Source organism: Eutrigla gurnardus (genome assembly GCF_963514095.1).
Source record: "Eutrigla gurnardus genome assembly, chromosome: 20".
In the NCBI taxonomy this organism is placed as follows: Eukaryota; Metazoa; Chordata; class Actinopteri; order Perciformes; family Triglidae; genus Eutrigla; species Eutrigla gurnardus.
The window spans coordinates 12,843,481-12,866,513 of NC_139931.1; the positions used below are offsets into that span (position 1 = coordinate 12,843,481).

Here is a 23,033-nt window from a genome sequence, read left to right on the forward strand (position 1 = left end):
ACAACAGGCGAGGTGTGCCCTCTTGTGGAAAAACATCCGCATTGCACTCCACAGTTTACACACCAATCGATAACTTATGGAAGGCACTGAAACTCACTAAGTTGACAGACAAATGCATAGTATAGTGTCTCTCTGTCTGTGACCATAGACCGGTAACAATTTAACACGATCAGTTCCTCCACACCAAATAATAAACCACAATTAAAGGTGAAAGCAGACGTTTTGAGAACATAGACTTTATTTATTTCATATAAAAAATTACACAAAACTTTCAAAAAAAAGTTGAACAGGTGCTTCAGCTAATCTTTACAGGGACAAGAGCTGGCCTGTTTCACAGACAGGATCTCATTGAGGACTGAAGGTTCTCACACCTTCACATCATCACCTCAAACACTTCATATCATACTGCATATAAAGTCAACCTGTACAGTAAAACCACCAGCAGAGGCCGGGGTGAGTCTGGGACAGACCGCTGCACCCTTTACACTCCTCCTTCCTTGCATGTTTCCTCTCTTCCTACATCCCTGACTCCTCCTCACACTCCTTTTCCCCCACCCTTCTCCTTCATCTAGTTTTCCTTTTTTCCCCCAATCTTCTTTCTGACCCTCCATGTCCCTGAGCCCTCCTTCTCTGATTGGTTCCAGACGTGCCACTGAGCTCTTCTTGCCGACTCAACATTCCACAGCTGGAGACTGCACACACTCACACTCGCTCACACACTTTCTCCTCCGCCCTTCCCCCTCTATCTTAGTCCAACTTGTGGAGCAGAAAAAAGCTTTTTCACAGCAGCTCTGTGAGACACCAAAAGCCTCAGACTGAAACAGCTCCAATACATTCCTGCAAGCAGAAAGACAGCAATGCACTCAGAGGCAAGAGCTGAGAGGAAAAGAAAAAGGTTTGAGGAGGACAATTAACTCGGAAAAATGTGAAATCTTACAATGATGTAGAAAAAGATTCTCTTTTCTTTTTCGTAATAGTGAATTCACTTTTAAAACATTCTTTGGCTCTCATATATACAATGGTGTCATTCACTTGAGGGATGTTTTCCTTTGTGGAGCAATGAGAGGTTTAAGTGTTGGCAATTATCCCATAAAAGTAGGAAAGTTCCCAAATGTCTTTACCAGTCATATTTCGGTCAAAACGCATGAAATCTGCAACATAAAAAAAACAAAAAAAATCGCAAAAAATATCCAAGAGATAAAAAAAAGGGAAAAGTGAACCGTGGTACATAAAAAAAAAAAAAAAAAAGATCAATCAGACAAAAATCAAATTGCAACTCCTTTTTCATGGTGCATAGAAAGATAATTACTACCTTAAGAAATCCCGAATCAGCAAGTTTGAAATCACAGGACAACTGTGCCTTAAGGAAAATGACTGAAGGCAAGTGGATGACCAAGATTGAATTTGCTCAAGATAATAGTAGAAAGTGCCAAAATGTACACGGAAACATGGGAGCTGAAAGTCTGATCATTTGATGACAACCTTCAGTCCTGCAGTACCAAAAAGACAATGCAGTCTATTTAAAGACCAGCTTTAAATACTAAGTACAGAACTTAGTATTAGTAATGTGCACAATGCTAGTATACTGCCCTCAGACGGTCAACACTAATAATCGTCCCTTGTCACCTTCCACACATTCACATTTGGACTTCTTCCTCCTCTGCTCTTCTGACAGCTGGTGCTGACGTGTCAGATCAGCGAAGAGGAGAGAGGCAGACTCACAAAAACCACATATGCATCAGCAGTAACAGTTCTCTACAGCTGCACAGATAACGACAAATCAAAGAGAAGGACATGAATACAATAAAACAACAAAAACACACCTCAAGTTCATGTAAATACTGTCATGGCGAAACAGAAAAGTACATTTAAAAAAAGGGAATTTGGTCCCGAAGAAGACTGTGGCTGTGTATTTAGAGGACAGAGACAAACGGTTTTAGTTTCGAGTCGATCTGTGGCGGTGATAGTTACGTTTTTCTTTGTAAGTCTTTCAATCAAAGTGGGAAAAAGAAGCGAAATATACACCAAGCAAAAATTTACATTGGCACCAAAGAAGACAGCGAGGAGTCATTTCATAAAACCGATTTATGTTGAACTTTTCCAGCTGCTGCGATCAAATTAAACTCCCAGTAGATCCATTTATGGCCTTCATGAATGCTTTTGGGGAAAAGCTGTACTGGATTTGTCTGGAAAGCAATGGCTAGAAATGTTAAGTCTCCCAGCAGAGGATTGAGATGAGGGGATTCAATTTAAAATCAAACGTCCGCTGCGCTCTACACAGCTCTTCAGCTCTTTAAAATTCTTTTTTTTTTTGGTTTTGGTTTCAAAAGATACAACAAAAAACGAATGCCAAAACGTGTATCTGAATCAGCCTCTCCTGTGTCAGGTTGGGTCCGGTCCAGGGTTTGGTGGGTCCAGGTCTGGTGTCGGCTACTCTGCCTGCTCGTTCAGCTCCATGTCAGACACCAGGATGTTCTTTTCAACCTGCTCTGCCAGGTTGGAGTTGGTGCGGCTGTAGCGGGCCCCTTCGTAGGACCCCCGGGCCCCAACAGTTCGCCGACGATACAAGTAGATCACGCCGACGATCAGCACCACCAGCACCAGGCCCGTCACCATGACAACAATTAGAGTGGGCAGGTGATCGCTATCCACTAGGTAGAGGCAGAGGATGGATGTCAGGATTAGTATAAATAATTCACCAAGTGGTTAAATAATGTATTCATAAGTTTCAAGTGAATACAATAACATGGCAGCAGTTTATCATACTTACTTGTTACAGCTGAGGTTTCAGCAGCTGCAAACGAAAGAAGGGACTGTTAGTATAAATGCAGCATTTTAGTATTTGGCAATTATTTGAATTGAACTTGAACTCGTAAATCTCTTTGAATTTATCAGGCAATATTTGATTTAGTGATTGCTTTGATGCTAAAGGCCACTGTGTCAGCTCCTGCACATGGATCATCATGCTCAAGAAACTTCTTCAGCATTGATGATACTTTCATCATTTGCTCATTGTGGACTAGTTTGATCTTAAACCCAACCAGATCAGGTTGACTTCCCCTTGTCTAAAGGGGTCTTGTGTGTGCTTACTGCGGGGCAGTTTGCAGATGACTCCATGTGTGCGATTTCTGCAGGAGCCCGGCTTCCACAGGCCAGTGTTGCTCTGGATCCAGAAGCAGGAGTTTGGAGACAGAACAGAGAAGGCGACATCATGTGCCTCCCAGTTGGTGTATGACATCTCCGTGTCCCCGCTCCACACCAGGCCTCTACCTACAAGCAGGGACAGATGCACACAAACTCAGAGGAGCTTCACACAAACTGTTCCTTTAGGTGTGTGTTCAGGGAAGTTTAGTCATAGAGATTTCCAATATTCACATTAATTTACCAAGGCTATTTCAGGGCATTTCACTCAAATGATCTAATTAAGATGAATTAATTCATAATGTAATTGACAGTTTATAATGCAGTTTAAATAAATGAATTGTTCTGAGATAATGCACCTTGCTTTATCACATTTAACAGTCATAATTAGGTTCCCTCTACTTAATTAATTGTTTCATGATTATTCTGTAAGGGAATCATAATCAATGGGATACAACTTATTAAATTAGAAAAACATATCTGCAAGCAAAGCAAGATTATTTCACTGCAAGCTGCCTAAAATTAAAAAACTTGTATTCGAAAAAAATAATTGGAAAATCTGAAGGTTAATAAGTTTGCAGCTGTGGAGCGATGGACTTTCTGATGCAATGTTGCTGGACCTTTCACGCTGATGCCCAGCCAAGCTCCATGTGCCTGCTCTGCATAACTCTGGATGTGTTCCCATACAAATCCATTCTCTGTTTCATCCAAGATAGAGAGAAGTTCAGCTCCCACTAGAAGAGACAAAAGGAAAGAAATACAGATGGAGCAAAAGAGCAATGGGAATTGATCATGTAAGAACATTTCACAATGGTGCAGCCCGCTCAATGAACAACACTTCTAAATTTAGACATATTGATGCATTTTGTCAATTATGTTTGCAGTGGAGAAGGTCAGAAGTGTTGCACTTAATTAGCTTTCAATTCAGTATCCTGAGCTGTACGGGCAGCACAGCAGGAGCCTGAGCACAGTCAGAACGGTGGCTTCTCTACCTTTTTTACAGGATGTGCGTGCATCCTGTTGCAGTCTAACACTTTGCAGATTGAAGGCGTAACAGTGGTTTCTGAAAGGCACCCATGCCCACTCCCCCAGAGAGTGTGGGCACTGGCCAGGGTAGATCCACTCGTGATGCACAGGCTCATCTGGCAAGAAGAAAAACACAGATTAATACATTTATTAATTAAATTAAAAAATGTGCTGTTATGACACACACATACCACCAATTTGACAGATAGCAGCCTCCAGTTTAGCATCACAGGGTGTCATGGTCCACTGCCCTGTAGTGGTCATGTGACCGCATCCAGCCATCTGATGGGGCTCCCCATCTTTCCAGTCTGAATACATCACTTCCTCTCCACCCAGCCAGGTGAAGCTCCGTCCCTGAAAACATAACAAGAAATGAGTTGCAATTCAATGCAGCTTAACAGGAAAACAACGGTTGCACTTCAAATAAACAGTAAGTTAAGCAGCTCACCCCATAATTGTAGATACCAATCCACGCAGGCCGGCGCAGGCTGTTGATCAGCAGTGTGAGGTAAGCCTGCTGGTAGGGATCCTTCACCATGGCCAACGTCCCATTCAAAGATTCACAGAGATGCAAAGCGCCGGTCCAGTCCAGACGCTTTTCCACAACCCGGTAGGTCAATCCACCCAGCTCTATAGGCTTTGACAGGGAGGCAGGGATAAGAGCCGGGGCCGGAGGGAGACCAGACTCTGAAGAAAGGACAAAGTCAAACAAATTGGCTCAATTCTGCATGTGGCGCAAGTATTCAGCATTTTTAAAGTAGTCGTGGTTATTATTCACACCTTGTTGCCTCTGACAGATGAAGCCATTACTTTCCATCTCACAGGCTCGGGAGGCCCACATGCCAGTGTTCTTCTGTGGGTTCCCATGAATCATCACCACACAGTTTCCCTGAGAGGTGACAGTGAAATCATCAGAACGGGAACAAAGTCATGACACGTATAACACGAACAAGAGTGGAGTGTTGTGGGTACCGGGTTCTTGTCGTGGTGTGGTCCACTGTTGTCGAGGGGCTCCCCAGGAGCCCAGTTGGTGTAGCTGAGCAGGCCAGCCTTGGCCCACTGGAAATGACCTTTCGAGTCGGAGGTGAGACCCACCCAAAGGTCAACACTGGCATTTGGAAGCAAGGTGGTGACAAAGGCTGTGAGGAGGAGAATGGATTGCATCAGTGTGAATGTGTGAGGACACTTTTATAATGTAATATTACAAACTACATCACTGCTCACAATGACAGGACATACACATTTACCTAATAAAAATAATTATACCTGGAAAAGTAGGTAATCCAACGTTCAAGTAGAGAGGTAATTTAACTTTAGTTGGGTCTGGCATCACCTCCCTTCTTTTAAATGTAGGCCAGCTGTATTCTGCTGTAATTACCTTGCTCCAAATGATTGGACACCACTGCCAGTACTCCTCCCTGCGTTTCACATTTCAACTTGGCTGCAGACCATGTGACACGGTATGGCTGATCAAACACCCTGAAACACTACAGAAACAGATGTCACTGCACACATTAAAAGAATATGATTACTCAGGTTATGCTGAGTTACAACAGCAGTAGATGCATGAAATAAAACATTAGATACTTAATGTTTACTTGTGCTTGCCTTTGATGCATTCTAGATATATTGCATCCTTTTACAATAATAATATGATAATTGTATTATGCTGAACAACTGATGTCTTGTAGCTCTACCTTATGTTGATAGGAAGACCATCCGTCAGGACAGCCTGAAGGTAGGTGGGGGGGTGACGGAGTTGGAGGAATAGTGCCTGTGACATTCACTCTCTTACAGATGTAGGGCAGGTCAGAGTGGCACTTCTGATCAGCCCACTCCGCTGTTTGGGAGTGAAAAATAAAAGCTCATGCATCTGTGCTGTGTTTGATTGAGTCTCTTGAGGTCTCTTCTTCCGGGTGTTCGTACCTTTACCGGCTGACATGTGGACACATCTGCGATCACGGCTTACTGGGTGCGGCTTCCCGAGGGCCCAGGACACGTAATTGAGCACAGAGTGGTCAGACCAGCGGAAACGGCCGTCATTTTCGTAGGTGTGAAGCCCTAGCCACCAGTTGTCACCCTCCGCCTTCACCATCTGAATGTGAAAGAGGAACTGTGAAAGAGCATGTCGAGGCCTCACACATTTTTAAACAGGGCTTATCTGTAGAACAGGCTGCCATGCAGAATGTAATCACTCAGATCACATAGGTTGGTGCTTGTTAGGTATTTCTGAAAATCTTGCCTTGATAAAGCTAGATCGCCTGCTTAAACCACAAGTTATTCACTACATTTTTAGATAATATCAACTCATCCAAACAATAATTAACTTTTTGATAAAAGTGTGCAGTGCCTTGCTTAAAGTGTTGGCCAGGAAGGCTTCCTCCTTAGCCGAGTGGACAGAGGCCAGCGAGGAGTCAAACCAGGAGCAAATCCTCTGGGCCTGGTCCCAAGTGGTGCGGTGGTCAAAGAATTTATACTCGGCTTCCTCAAATCCAATCCACTCCGGTGTAGTGGTGCCTGACGGACGAGCGATGAGAGAAGCAGGAAAGACAGTCATGAGACATAATAGGAAGGTTTGGAAATAAGCCCTTAGTAGGTCAGTTCAGTACGCTGAGAGAAGTTCAAAGCTAAGTAGATATGACTGACCTTCAGTGATGTCTGGTTCCTTCTCAACACTACCTAAAAGTACACACACAAGATAAAAGTGTATTCATGACCTACATATTGTGAGAGATCCAAAATGCAATGAATAAAAGGGAAGAAATCTCGAGAGTGGAAAGACTATTTCATAAGAAAATGTTCAACATGAAATTGAATACAAAAAAAAGTGCCCGTAATGCTGTACCTCTGGGGATCTTGCAGATCCAGTCTAACTCAGAGTCACAATGCATGGCCAGCCAGGTCATAGTGCCCAAGTCTGCTGCAGCACATTGCCGGATGTTGTAGTAGTAGCGGCCAAAGTTCTGGTACGTGAACTGAAACACAAGCAAACAGTAAATTATTATGTATAACTATCTATGTAGAATCTGTACACAGTTTGTTTTTACTCACAGCAAGTCCATCACTCCACTTCCAGCTGCCATTGTCCATCGGGTTTCTGCGGTTCAGTCCAATCCAAAACCAGTGCTGCTCATGGTCCTCTGACTCCCTGCGGGCCACATCATCATCATCATCATCAACATCGTTATCATCAAATGACATCACATAACACCTGGTCAGAGGTGCACACCCACCCATAGGCCTCATGGAGGACCTGCAGAACAAAGTGCTCCTCCTCAGGGCTGGTGATGCTCAGCAGGTTGGCTCCATGTCTCCGGCAGGACAGGTGAGCCTGCAGCCAACTCAGCTTCTTCTCCAGCTGGGCGGAATCAAACACCTACAGACAGGGGATGAAAGTGTAATTACAATCCATTTAAAATGCAATACTGGAGTAAAAATAATAAGTATTAGAAGTTATATTACTTCCACCACCTGACAGTAAAAACTGTGAAGAATATGGTGCTGTTAACTTATTTTTTTGTTACAGATATAATCATTTTGTCAATTCGAGTCAATTTTATTTTTGTTTATTTATTTATTATATTAATCTAGTGTATGTTAATTTTACACTATATTTTATTTAAGTGTTTTTTCTGTTCACGATAAAGATATGTTTTTTTTGTTAGTTTTTAGTTATATTTAAAAGGTCCAGCCAAAGCAAGGTATCGTTTTGATATTGGTAAAACTATACTATTTAGTTAGTTACAAGCATTTAAAAATACGTCTTCAGATATGCAAAATGATACAAAAATCCAGTTTCCTCTGGACTAATGTATATCTAAGGTATGTACTACAGCATCATATAATATTTATTTCAGCATTTCACAATGATTGAGTGCAGAGTTACATATAAGTCTAACTGAAACTATATGACATGACATTTTACATCTACACATTCAGATGATTTCGCATTAATATTAGGGAATAAACTATGCAAAAAAGCGCCACAGCCAGTTTTGTCCAAGATTGAATGAATCAATTCATGTAAACCAAAGTGTGACAGGAAATTAAAAGACACTTCCAGCAGTCCTGATGGTGTGAAACTGGGAAATATTGCTGGAGAGAACCTTGTAACAGTAGCGCAGGTTGTTGTTGCTCTTCCAGCCACTAGGACAGGAGCCGCTGAGGCTCGGTGTGGGCTGAGGAACGGGGGGCTCGGGGCTCAGAGACGTGTCCTGGTTCTGACGGCAGATGAATTTCGCCTTGGATGACGCACACTCCTTCACCTCCCACAGACCTGTTGCGGAGCCTGTAACCATGGAAACGCAGCCGCCGCGGACGTTGACTGAAATAGATACAGGGTGAAATGTAGGTGAGTGGAGAGAAAGAGACACTAAGAGGCTAAACTGATGAAATGTGTGGAAATGGAGGAATAGAAAAAAAAAATGTGTGGAAAAAGTGATGACGCATTTGGAAGGCAAATGTGTGTTGGATGCTAGTTACATTAAATTGTGCTCTTCTATGTAATAAAATTGTTTTATTCTTATTAGAAAGATCTACTGTATATATTTATATGCGTCTGTATCACCTGGAAAGAACTAGGGCTTTCCTCCTGAAACGTCATGATACAATCACAGGCTTTGGAGCTTTACAGAGAACAAATAGAAGTTTGGGATTTAAGCTTTAGCGACATTTTCTGTTACTACTTATCCTCAGGTGCAACTTGTGACAAAATGTGACAAAAACCTACAGATGAAGTTTAAAAAAATGGTCAACGAGGTCCTTTAACCATCCAAGTCTACTAGAGCAACAAAGTGCAGTGGAGGACTCACCAACAACTTTATTTTGCATCATCCAAGTCAGGTATAGAAATTACAGTGAATGAAAAACAAAAAATGATAGGATACTGCCACAACCTCAACCTTTTTATTCTACATCCTGTTATACATTATCAATCATATTTGCAGTTCATTCTGTAAAACTTGTCCAAACATGATGTGTTTGACCAACCTGGTTGGTCGCGATTCCAGTTGGTGTAGGACACTTCATCATTGCTGAGCCAATGGAAGGAGCCGGGACTGCCCTGGTCATGGAGGCCGATCCAGAAGGAATCACTAGAGCGACCGTCCACCAGGCTGTTGGCGAAGGCCTGCTCAAACCTTTAAGGATTTACAGGGAGTTTAAGAAAGGCATCGTGGTGAAACACAATGTGATGTGTGTGTCAGGGTAGGCATGTGTTGCTGTTTGCACCTGTTGGTAATGGTAACAAGGGCAGCTCCATGGTCCTCACAGGACTTCCTGGCCTCATCAAAGGTAAACAGATCTTCTCCCACCCAATAACAAGCTGGACTGTGCCACTTCCAGCCCTGAGAGGAGAATCAACATAACATAGAACTTGTGGGGGGATGGAGGGAGAAATGTGTGTTCATCAAGGAATCAAGGGAAAAATAACTCCAAGCTAAGCAACACCTAAAACATATCCTCGTCTGCGGAGAAAAAAACAGAAATGGTGTCTTTCAGAAAATTGTTTTAAATGGCATTTAAATAGTCGAAGCATAAGTCCAATTATACCATTCAACTATACCAGCATGCAGAAGGTCACAAGGGGTGAGTTTTTGCAAGAGAATGATAGTGAGAGACAGTTCCTATACAATTTTGTGTGAGCCCAACCTCAGGCTTTTTGCACAACCACGTTTGGCATCCAGACAAAAACCTCAAAGATTACAGCTGCTGGAGAGGCTTGATCTGTTGAAACCCATTGCAATCTTTCCTAACCTTCCTTTCCCTATCTTACAGTCACAACATCAGCGTTGCCTTATAGCATGTTCCCAACAACATGGAACAGTATTATGTATTTCAACTACAATCTAGTATGTAGAAATAATTATATAATGTACATAATTAATGTACATTATCTGTCAAGTTTCCCCCATAAATGACACAGAAGCTGAACCATCCAAACATTACATTCAGGGCTTCAATCGTCACAATGAATATTTGAAGCTTTTCTTTTGGAGGCAGTAATGTCTTTCTGATGGAAAGTACATGAATATAATACTGGTTTTGGTCTCTACTTTCTGAGGGAATTATCTGGTTCTGCTAAATGCTGCACAGTGTTCACCAGCGAGTCACACACTGTGTCTGTCTGCTGTTTGGTGCTGGGCTGGTAATGTACAGTGTGATTTTCAGCTTATTTGCTGGAAACAGCAGCCTGCTGCGGTCTGAACCGTCACTATAAAAGTGAACCAAAAGCCAGACATTTAGTTAAAAGTCACTAAAGCCAACGAGATCTGCAGATTCAGGTGATAACTCTCTGTAGGTTCAGCACTACAAACGACCCCTTTCACATTGTCACATTGTTTACATTATCAATTTGTTATATAAATAATATTGATTATAGTACATTTTTGTTTTTGTTCATCTAGAATTTGTTATTTACTATCATTCCACTGTTGGAAGACATCTGGGGACGAAATCAGGCACTGTGTCTTTAAAGAGTTAAATAATCTTTAAAAAAAAAATTAACACAGCCGAAAGAGTGCACATTTTCAATTATTGTGGGGCCCCCTGGTCTCCACCAGATGCAGCTGCTTACGCCCCCGGCTGCCTCTGACATTAGAGATCAGTGTTGTCTTATCTCTCCGTTTACTCACACATGAAATAACTGAGTTATCCTGATAATAAAATCACTATCTTTGACAGTATGAAGCAGGAATTCAACACTAGTATAATAACTGACTTAGTGAGTAGGTAATATGATAGCATACAACATTTTTTTTCCGTATGAGCCCGGGGCTGGATGGAGTATGTGGGGATTCTGTGGCGTAATGTTGCTCAAGGGGTCAGCAGGCTTTCTGTCATTGTTGTTTCACATGTTGCATCAAGTGAGCCGACATGCTTGGGATAAACTGCACCGCCACAGGGCCCTGCAGCATGTGCCATGCCAAATGACCCCCGTCACATTACCACCCATGATGCCTCGCTCCCCAGGGAACGGGAGAAAGATTCATTACACCAAACAAATGGTCCATCCATACAAAGATCTCTGCTGAATGTAGCCGCCGAGAAACAGCACGACTCCCAACGTCAAATCATTTACATTATAAAGCAACGCTTAGCTAAGATATAACATTTCCCAGGGGCACAAACACGCACACTTTGTTTTCTTTTCTCAGTGCGTTCCTCCCCTACGCTGCACATTACTGAAAATAACTGTTCACTTGGACAGTGACCATTAGTAGGAATAGTCAGGTAAGAAGAAGTCAGGTTTGAGAGGCTCATACGGAGAGAATTATGGACTGAAATCAGTGACAGATGTTGATGGATTCTCCAGATGGGAGTTAGTTCCCCATGGGGGTACAAGTAGTGGGCGTCATGGTGCAGTTCTGTTGTATGTATTAAATACACTCGAATGAAGATACAAACAACATGTCCCAATTTGACAACCTCAAAATGAATTGTGTTTTAAGCCAAGGGAAGAGTGTGTGTCCAGTGTTCAGTTTGTCATATTGGAGTGATTTATATTCCATTTACAGACTGCAGGCAGACTACTGGACCATGTGGAAGGGTGAGAGTTGAAGGAAAGTTCTGGGGAAAGGGGTCAAGGTGAAGGAACAGTTGAAAACCTTAGACTAATAAATATACCCCCAGCAACACTGCAGACTGTCAGCAGCTGGAATAAGAGAAAAAATGCTGCAGGAGATATGAATACATCTTTGTGGAGTAAATATAATGGGAAGACAAAAAAACCAAAAGAATCATATCTAGTCCAGAACTGTAAAATAAATAATCATAATAATAAATAAATAATCTAAAGCATAAACAGTAAATGTCCATGAGAAAAAATAAGTATGTAGCAGCGGGTGCAAAGGAATAAAAATCGTCATACTTGTTTGCAGTCTTGGTGCTGTGGCTTCCCATCACTCTTTGTTCCTGGTTTCTTGCAGATGGAGGCCAGAGTCAGATTACAAGGGCTGTCATCCCAGCGACCCTCCTGCACACGCAAGCAAGACACATAGAGGACGAGAGAACACAGCTGTTAAATATATACAAACAGAGGAGACTCACTGCCAGTGAGAGTCCATTACTTCGTGGTGATTAAGGTCCCAGACTTTGGGGGTCAGGGCGAGGGTGAAGGGGGTCACTCACAGCTCCCCAGATGGAGACGCAATCTTCTTGGGTGTTGCGGAAGTTGTTGGGTTCAAACGGGTGCCAGTAGGTGAAGATGACGGGTGTGTGATCAGTCCATTGGAAGTCCATTTGCATATCAGTGTCATGGAGCCCTATCCATAGCTGGTCAATCTCTGATGGAGGAAGTGGTCGAGGACATACTCAGATATTTTACGAAGTAAATGTAGCAAAAGTACAGTGTAAAAATGTTACACTTACAAGTAAAATCCCTGCATTCAAGATGTTTCAGTAAAAGTTAAAAATATAGAGCAAAAAGTACAATATTTCATCATGAAATGTAGTACAAGTTCCTCATATTGTACAGTCATTGAGTAAATGCACTTAGTTACTTTCCACCACAGGACAGAGGACACAGATAGACAGTGAGGTTAGGAAGACATTTAGGGAACACAGAACTAGGGATTGGATTAGGGTTCCAACATAAGATACAACTTTCCACGAGGTTCAATAACTACATTGGAGGATTTCCATGGCCTAAAAACAAGATTCCTCACTTGATGTGCTGTTTTTCAGCTCAAGGAAAGGAATGAACTGCCTCTTTTCCACTACCTTTGAGTTTGCTCCCAAGGTGTAGGAAAACAGCTTGCAAATATTTTAGTTAATTTAACAGAAATATTTACTTTTTTTTTTTTTTTACACAGAAAATCTATCCAAATCAGAAAGCATGTTTAATTATTTTCTTTTTGTTCAGATTTCATTCTGGAGACGGCATTGTGCATTTCCGCTTCCATGTGCTTAAAATATTGACTGAATTTTGAACTTCTCCTGTATTTATACAGAACCATGTCAAAACCCTCACTTCCCCTGTCTGGAACACAGTTTCTATCTTTCAAGATTTACTTAATGGGTGTCTTGTGTCACTTCATTTCTGGTTCCTGAAAACAATGATAAAGCACAATAAAATAATGAACAAATCACCTTTCTTCAGGTTGCGTATGATGAACTCTAGCTCAGGAAGCGTGTGGATGCTGGCCAGGTTGGCCTCCATCCTCTGACATGTTTTCTGAGCTGTATCCCAGTCAATCTTCTCAGAAGTCAGCTTGTAGCAGCCAGCCTGGAAGGCCTGCCAGCCCACATCACACTCATATTTCTCATCATCTGCCCAAGAGTCTGTGGGAGCGAAATGATGAAAGCTATCAAATTCTGGACTTTGGCTCTGTGGCGGGACAGAACCTGCTGTATAAATGTATAAAGATGTATAATACACTAACCAGTAGTGAAGGGATCCAGGGTGGCATTGGGCCTCTTCTTACAAACATACGGCAGAGCAACAGTACAATCACGGTTTTGCCAACGACCCGATGACTCGGTTCTGATCACAGCACAGTTCTCCATCTCAGCGTGGTTTGGCTGTTCTGGAGGATGAGAGTAAAAAAAATTAAACTCTTCAAAACATCACTAATGCCAAGGCCCTACTAGAATACTAGTTCAAGGCACTTAACCCCGGAATACTCCAGTGCTCAACAGTCAAAGACATTTGAACTCAGAGCAGTGCGTTTCTAAAAATGAGCAACATCATTCAGCCTTCTGTGGGAAATACATGTCTAAACAAACTGCACACTTTAAAAAAAGGTTGAGTTATTTTTACAGTCTAACCTGACTCCCAGTTGAGATATTTGAGTGGTGAGGAGTCGGCCCACTGCCAGCCTCCATTGATGTCCAGGTCATTGAGGCCAATCCACAAAGCAGCACTGTAGCCTGTCAGTAAACCTAAAAAAGCAGAAAAAAAAACCCTCTCTGAAATGCTATGAAAGAAGACAAAAACACTGTTTTCTCCGTGTACTTTTGTGAAGGGCAATCACAATAAATAAAAAAACACCCAACAATTAGCTTCCATTTTGGCCTAACAATCTCTATAGTTAGCCATGATTTTAGCTGCCAACACTGTATTGCAGATTACACAATTGCTGTATAATAATTGCCTAATATTGGCAACAGTGTCACAAAATCCCCAAAATCAATCATTCCTGTTGGGAGAGTGAATGTGAACAACTATGAGTCAACTTGGCCTAAATGGCCTAGTTTTTAATGTCCCAGGCAAACTAAGAAACCAGAGGCGTGACTGACATATGCATTCTTGTCATAAGTAATATGGTGATATTAGAAATTAGAAATGTATTTAGAATCAAGGTTATTGTCACCAATTTGATCAGGGGTGCAAAAGGTTGAATTATACCCTGCTACATTTACAAAACCCCACAAAACCTTAAAGTTCTAAACAATTTAAAATGTTCTCTGTACATAAAAACAAGTAGCTACAACATGAGTCGATGCACATAAATGTACACACATGTGCACTCTGACTTTACCATTGATGTATGTCTGCTCATGCAGCTTGGTGATGCTTAGCAAGTCCGCTCCCTGCTGTTGGCAACTGATCCTCGCCTCACTCCATGACAGCGTAGCCTGGAAGTTAAACTGGTAGCAGCTGTCGGTCAGTGGGTCAGTATCCCAGAATGTCTCACAACCATTGCCTGACAGTGAGGTAAGGAGATAAGACAAGATAAGAAGATGTTAGACAGGGAGGATATAACAGTATAGTAAACAGCTGGGTGAGAGGAAATTGTGGCGAAGCAATAACTCACTTTTGACGGGACAGAAGCCCCACCGCTCGTCTTTGCCGTAGTCGTAGGTCGTGGCACACCAGAAGTGTCCGTCCTCACGCCCGATACTGGTGCAGTTGTGGAACCACTGGCCGTCATACAGGAAGGGCAGATAGCAGGGGCGGCCATGAGAGTTCCCCTGGATGGTGTAGATCTCTGTGGAGCCAAGGGAGCAGAGATGTTAAAGCCTTGCATGCGGTAGGAGAGACGTGCCGTGCTCATGTTGTCTGAAGTCATGGCTGTGATCTGTGCTGACCTGAAATACCTTATCTGATTTCCCAGTGAGTAGTATAATTAAACACATGGTGAAAAACAGAGGATGATGTTACAGTGAAAACAGTAAATGTCAAATGGTGGTCAGCAGCAGGAAAAGGAAAAAGAAAAATAAGCAGTTTATCAGGAAAATGCTATATTTGAAAACAAACAGCTTTCATTTCATTAAAAAAAAACGGATTTGATCTAAATATTTATATTCATAGCAAGATCTTTTTAAACCAGGATAGTTAAACTTAAACTATATCTGTATCTATATTTGTACAGTTTGAACAGTTTTGTCTAAATTTCTAAATTCCACGATTATAGTAGCCTATGGCATGAAGAAAAGAGCAAAAAAGACAAGAGAGAGGCTGCATCTGTAGTGTAACCAGAACAAGTTAAGCCAGGGAAAAGTAGGGCAGACATGTTAAACAAGGGAGGAAAGATCTGAAGCTCCCTCCCTGACTTCCCTCTCTGCTCCACCGCTGGCTGGCTGCAGCAGAGTTGCTACTCCGCTGACTAATGTCAGAGGCATTCCTCTACAGCAGCGAGTTCACTTCACAAAGAAACTTATGAAGATCAGCACTTGCAATTTGAAAATGTCTACGCACCCAATTCCCTAACCCCCCAAAAAGTAAGAGAGTAAGGAGAGAGAGAGGTTAAAGCAGAGAGTGCAGGGAGATTTTTCTGGAATTACGTTTATGGCGGATCTGGTTTTAATTGCAGCCGAGCAGAGCCTGTTAACTGTGGACTCGTCTGGCTGACTGCAGTACGGTCTGTCGATGACCAGCCATGACATTTGATATTGGTAAGAATGGTACTAACGGTGGAAATGAGGCTTAGCTGTGAACCACCATGTAAGATTGAATCTGGATTGAAACCTATACATAAATACAAATATGCCCGAGGACAAGGAGAAGTCTGTGTGTGTACTGCAGTTTACAAACACCAGCAATGTTTTTCTTGGCTTTCTGACTGCAGCCAGCCACTTGTCCTCAAAGATGCCCTGAAAGCAACATTTTGGGATGTCCATTTGATCAGATACAGCTGTGGCATTCACAACAGTAAAGTCTATCTGCCACACCGAGGCAGTACAACATAACGTGGAGGAGCAGCTCACTGGGTCACTGTATCACTACAGCTGGGTAAAAAGGAAGCAGAGAATGCTTTGCAGACTCCTTAAATTAGAGCAAGTTGTGATCTCATTTCTTTTTTTTTTATGGTTTATTATTATTTTATTTATTCATTATTGCAATAGAGCGTTGCAGGGATGATGTATTTTTGTAGGCCAGCCCTGGAAGGTAGCGGCGTCACACTGGCTCCCTTCACAAAAAGCCAATGGAAATTTTCCATTGGCTTATTACAGAAAATAAGCTCCGTGGCAAACAAACGTTCATAATACTTACACGTTTTGTTCAGCAAGGTAATTTTCACAAGTGAACACTACTTTTTATGACTTTTGAAGCATAAATTGACAGAAGTAAAAAGCTAATATTGGACTATAACCAAAGCACAGTTGCGTGACCTCACCACTACCAAGCTAAAGGCACACTAGTATTCAACGTTTTTAGCAGTTCAATTAAGCCACTTGTAATCAGCTGACACTTTTAAGCTTCAAAATTCAAGGGTGGGGTATTAAGTGACATATTTAATATCAGAGAGCATTAAACATGTCATATGTCAGGCATCTAACCAAAAACCTATTCAGAAATCCTATTGACTTCAAGATGAGTGAACCGGAAGTGAAAAAATCCTAACAAATGTCTAGGTTTTCAGACTCATTCCTGCAGCACATGTGTTTATCTTCCTTCTATTTTATTGTCTACATAATATTCTATGTTGCTCAGGATTCATGATTTTGAAAATGAAGCCATTTTAAAGGGAATCTGGGAATCGGTGTCGTTATCTTGTAAAGCTTGACAACCAGTCTGAAGAATCCTTGCAATGCAAATGTGACCTTGTTTGATAATAAGCATGCTTACCACGATATGTTTTCGAGCACAGGTCCTGCACACCACCATGCAGTGTCCATTTGAGCTTTGAAGGAGAGGAGGTTGAGGAGAGGTTCCAAAACATGGCTGAGGGAAGGTAGTTGTTGAGGTTGTCCAACACCTGGCCACAGCTCCAGGTCCAGCGTATTCTGGGGGGCTCGCGGTCACAGGTGTACACGCCCAGAGGAGACCTGTCCCATCTGGAGGTGGTGTTACCAGTGGTCACGCCCAGGCACAGTGAGGAACCCAGGTTGAACAGGCGACCCCGGGTCACCCACTTCCAGCGCTGGTTGGGCTCCTCACAGGAGGATGACAGAATGAGGGAGTGATCCTGCACCCCCAGGCACTCCTTGGCGCCCTCATGGAAGAAAGCAAAATCGTCAGCGTCCAGCGGCGCTGTGCAGAGAGAGGGGAAACAATGGCATCGATCAATAATGCTGATTAAAACCGTATTCCATGTTAGCAGCTAATGTGGCAAGAGAACAGGTCAGTGGCTGGATCAATACATTATCGGATGCAATGATGGGTTAGAACTAGAGTCCCTGATGTTCCTGATAACCCTTAAATCTGGTATACACAGTGTATGAAAGCTCTCAGTAGGTAGAAATTGCACAGATCTCATGCAATAAACTGTGAGAAGTGGCTGCACATGTTTGTAATACAAGGTTAGCAACACATCTGAGCTATTTCAACATGCACCTGGTGTCAAGAATTCCCCCCGAGGGTTGACCTGGAATTGCTTCTCACCTTGCTCACTACGAGGTGTGTGGTCATTTATGTTGGGTTTGACTGGAGAGAGGAGTATGTGGTTTTAAGGGATACATATAAAAAAGGTCTTTATCATGAGAATCTGGAAGGTGATACATTTGATACCAATAAGTGAATGTTTTCACTGGTCTGAATTTGATTAAATTGATGAAACTATAATAATCCTCCGGGGTGAAATGGGAAGCTGTGCTGATGGACTTCAGGAGTGATTCTCTGACGAGCGATAGAGTTTTGCAGTATTCTCATACTGCAACACCATACACAAATAAAACAACGAGTTACGTGATAAAACGTGTTGAACTTAAATTCTGAGCAGTGGCTGGACGCCAGCCTCGGTGACTGGAATATCAGGAAAAAAAACAAACGCTTTCTCAAAAATACATGTGGTTTCCCTTCATTCCTTTTTTTTTTCCTTCTCTATTTTTCTTGAAGGATTTAGAGATCAGTAGCCTAGAAGCCAGGATTGTGAATATGCTTGTGTGTGGTTGTGAGTCTGTGTGAAAGTGGAAGAGAAAAACACAAGTCAGGAGTGTAGGAGTGGCTCTAAATAAAGGTCCTGCTAAAATACACATAAATCCCACCTCTCAAACATGAGATTCACAGGAGAAAAAGTGAGACCCTCAGCATTCCTACTCGGCGGGCTCTTGTGAGAGGCCAGGAAGTGGGGAAGGTGGGAAAAGATCACCGGGCATTTAGTTGAAAAACACAACTCTCCTATGTGGACACTTCACTCCGCTCAGGCTACGGCAATCCCTCGTTTCCTACCTCTAAGCTAAAACACTCCAAACCTCCAGAGCTGCTTTTACAGACACGGAGACAATAGAGACTCACCATAAAACTCCCTGTAATCTGGAGACGATAGACACCCCCCCTCCTTCTCGCACTCAGCCTCTGTGGTTGAGTTTCTCAGAAGCGGTGTTAGCTCATTTGGTTGATGGCAAACACAGTAACAGAGCGCAGTGGCCCAGCGGTTCAGTATAGGTTTGAAAGTGCTCTGTACGGTGTAATCAGATATAATCGGCGTGCTCTTTTTCTAAAGCTGTCCCTCTTACAGCACCACACAGCTGTTTACTGCCTGGTGATTGTTTTGTTTCAAATGAGAGCAAGCGGGAAGACAAAAACCCTTACACTTTCAGTTTAAATGTTATGCGTTCCAGTTAACACAAAGCATCTCAGTTGATTTTCCATGAGGCAGTTATTCTAGACACTCCTATTAATGCAACATAATCCAGAGCTGGTTGAAATGTAAAAAAAAAAAAAAAAATTCACTGCCTGGTGAATCCATTGAAAGTACAAGCGTTGAAATGCAAAAACATGACTGATTTCTGTCAAGTCGTAGCCTGCTTAATCTTCTTGAATAATTGATTTTTTTTTGCCAGAAAATAATTAAATTAACTTCACAATTTCCCAAAACCCAAATTGTCTCATTTAAAATGACTATCATAGAGGACAATGAAACATTTGTAAATGGGGGAGTTTAAGTAACAAATCACTGAAATGATTAATTGATTATCAAAACATTTTGATTAATTTCCTGTCCATCTCCCAATCATTTAGAAGGCTCTGTGACAAACAAATAGCTGGAGTTGCACAACGCTGACTTTTTAACAAGATGAGACACACACGGCAATTAATCAGTCTGATATCATTATGTCATTTTCACAATGGGAATCAAATCCATTTTTTTTTTTAAATAGACCACAGTCAGCACCAGCCGTGCCCGTGGGAAGATTTTCCCAGCAGAACCAGCCCAGTAAAATCAGCATTACGTTGAATGTTGAATTCACTTCGAGTCTAAGCTCAGTATTAATATGGTGACTTTAGGAGAAGTTCCTGGCAAAAGCGTTTGAACCACTACACAACCTGAAGCTGCAGCTCCAGACAGCAAGAATTAAATTCAAGTTTAAAGTCCAGTCTGGAGGGGAGAAAACTGGATGTTTGATGTGAGAAAACTCCCAGGCAATCAGGGAGAGTGCAAAATTCCCAATTTACTTTAAGCCATTGGACTCTGTGAAAGCTAAGCCACAACAGCTCTCCTGCTGTGATCTCATCCTCTTCTTTGCCCTGTCACCCCTTTTCTTAACGCTGGAGACAGTTTCCTGCTGGACAGAGAGGCTTAAACTCAAGGACAATTGCCAAGAGAGGCAGCTCTTCCCAGAACCTCCACCTCTCCGCGACTCTGTGGAACCAGGTATGAGGACAATACGGGAATGTGGATGACAAATCAAACATCGAGTCACGGCTCGAGACATTATGAGTTCAACAAACTTCTGCATATAAGTCACAGCTGCTGTCAGATGATAATCATTTTGTCCAGTCATGTGTTATACACTATTATCTAATCGAAAAAACAAGACTGAGGTTTGAGCAGAAGGCCTTTTCCCCCCTTTCCCCCCTGTAACATCTCCGTATTTTGACAGATGTCTGAGATTAAAACAACTGATCAGTGTGATAAAATGGCAACCAACAAGCAGGAAATTCCAGCCTGCTGTGTTTGTTTCTTTGGTGTTTTATGGTGGCCTGGCCTCTGAAGCAACCCAAACTGTGGATAGGTTAAGCCTCGGGGGAGGAGAAAGAGAGGGGCTCTCAGTGGAGAGGAGCATAATCTGCATCTTACAGCCACATTCAGACACAGTAAATGGAATCTCTAGCTAAGTGCCTATCAAATTTAGAAACCAAAGTGTAAATTGATGAAACTTTGCATCATTCCCACACTTCCGCATGGCATAATCGGCATAATGACTTGTCACAACATGCTGAGCTGTTCCCGTTTAACGCTCTCGGCTGGGAATTCACATGACAAATCCAAAGTTCCCCAGCACTTGGTGCAAAATGGAATGAAAACAGAGTTCTCAACTTTTGGCAACAGGGACATTTGATGGCGTAAGGGTGCAAGTCATTCCACATTAAGAAACCTGCCTCTTGTTGTTGCGCTATCCTCTTTTCCTGCTGCAATACAGTAAATTTCTCCTCCGAGGGGCTTATAAAAGATGACTTCAAGATCAAACTAAAAGAGGTTAATTAACCTAATTAAGAGTAATTAAGTCTGGCATGAGGGGTCAGACAATTAAATGTGGTAACTTTAAACTTTCCTTTTGTGATATCAAATAGATGAAAAAAAATATATATGTTAATCATATTTCAGAGGTGACAGCCTTTTGCACAGTATTTACAATAAATACAGACATATACTGTATATTATTTCTCTTTATAACCTTATGTGATAGAAACTGACATTATAGTCGAGTTGGTCAACTCTGATTTATATGTCCGACTGAATCTTTACTGGGAATTTCCCAGTGAAGTTTAGAAAATAAATCCAGTGGGAAACACAGTGTAGGTGGATTTACCCCCAACAGCATCCCATAACATATTATGGTCTAGTTCAGGGCCGGACTGAATGTGTTAATTGCAGCCTGTAACAGGATGTAAAGGTCACATCTGCCCGCAGGGTGCCAAATGAAGCGTCATTATACGTCAGTTTTTATAATGTGGTCCGAACAAAAAAACATCCAGCAGAAAAACAGAATATCAACAAAACATAGGTGCGCTGCTTTGCGGCTTTAAATGAACGTAATAGCGACATAAATAGTGACAATAGAGACACTAAGCCAGCAGCCCCTTCCCTCCTCCCCCCTGCGTTCCTCCACATCTGGTTCCACTCAACGCTCGGACTTTTGGTTCGTGGCATACCGAGGCACCAAATCCACAATACGCCGAAAATACCTTCGTGTATCTGCTTTCAAAATGCATTGTCTAACGGGAAGTCGTTACAAAAATAAAAGCACGCACACACAAAAGGTTCAACGTCGGCGCGGGTTTTCCACTTTTACATCACTGAAATGAAGGGAAAGTTTGTAATTTCTCACCAGTAACGCTCCTCTTCAGTTCCAGACTAAAGATCAATAAATATAAAGTGCATTTGTAAAATATAAGTTGGCGATTTGTCCATGTTCTTCTTGATTCCTTGTTTCGGTGACGACCGTTGCCTTGCATGCTCACAACTAACTTAGCCTACAACACGAACGCACGCGCTGCGACAACAACAAAAAAAAACCAAACCAGGGGGAAAAAAGGAGCAGCGAACCCGGAGCAGCCACTGCCCCTGCGTTTTACTTTGAGGACGGATGATGCAGAGTTGGTTGCGAGTTTGACCGCTAGAGCTCTCAGTGTGCCTCTCAGTCAGACGAGAGTGAAATGAATGGAGCGGCGTCAACAACGTGTTTGTGGGGTTCCCAACGTGAGGTCCGGGGTCCTCCAGGCGGCCGTGAGAGGACCCCCCCCACCGCAAGAAAAAAACAACATGAACAGAAAGTAATCTTAAGAAAGGATTCAGAAATGTGAGAAATTTGTATTCATAAATCACAGCCATCAGGAAAATAAAATGATGATGCTGATAAACTAAAAATGTAATTTGAGAAGTATACCCCTTCTTTACACCACCTATATTGTTTTAATGGATTAATTTGTGTTAAATGAGTTGCCTATCCATAATCTTTTTTTTTCTTTCCAGAGGGCCATCACTTTACTAGGACTTCCTGGGGAAGGTGTTAGGCCATGGTTCTCTGCAGGAAAACAGGGGATTGCTCCCTCTAGGTTAGGATTAACTTGCTGACCTGACTGAAGGAGTTCACGCATACTAGTCTTGCATGAGTGAAGGTAAAATTAAGTGTGAGGTCAACAGGCGAATGGGTGCGGTGCAGTGACATAATCATTGTAACGGACCAATTTGGTGAACAAGGAGATGAGCTGGAAGGCAAAGCTTTACCTGTCAATCAAACCAACGCAGGTAACAAGTTCCAGCCAATCAGAGGCAGAGAAGGGCGTCAAGCATTCAACATTTTAATTGAGCGGTTGTATTAATGTTGTCCTCCACCTCCTGACACAATCATGGTGACGGTACTGGATTGAAGAATGAGAGACAGCATTCATCGTGATGCTTTACTAACCTGGGTGCTACGCTACACTATTTGCATTAAACCATAAAGTAAGCTAATAGTTTCCTGGTTTTAGATGAATAAAGTACATCTATTTGTCCAGAGTTGTTTGCTTCATTTACTCACTTATCAGAGAACACAAC

General features: G+C 42.2%; 1 protein-coding gene across 1 annotated transcript; it reads right to left on the bottom strand.

Annotated features, from left to right (window-relative positions):
- Positions 1-220: 220 nt before the first annotated feature.
- mrc2 (mannose receptor, C-type 2) lies at positions 221-22,117 on the bottom strand. Its single transcript, XM_084038092.1, has 29 exons — positions 21,823-22,117; positions 17,177-17,581; positions 14,922-15,095; positions 14,646-14,810; positions 13,933-14,046; positions 13,548-13,691; positions 13,255-13,446; positions 12,295-12,449; positions 12,035-12,139; positions 9,397-9,512; positions 9,157-9,305; positions 8,274-8,491; positions 7,401-7,543; positions 7,219-7,315; positions 7,013-7,142; positions 6,814-6,846; positions 6,518-6,684; positions 6,094-6,262; positions 5,865-6,007; positions 5,546-5,654; positions 5,140-5,306; positions 4,948-5,056; positions 4,616-4,854; positions 4,359-4,521; positions 4,134-4,283; positions 3,762-3,875; positions 3,091-3,270; positions 2,771-2,794; positions 221-2,651 (listed from the first exon to the last, which is right to left on the bottom strand). The coding sequence occupies exons 1-29, from the start codon at positions 21,947-21,949 to the stop codon at positions 2,431-2,433; spliced, it is 4,422 nt and encodes a 1,473-aa protein (XP_083894218.1). The 5' UTR covers positions 21,950-22,117; the 3' UTR covers positions 221-2,430.
- Between the last annotated feature and the right edge of the window lie 916 nt (positions 22,118-23,033).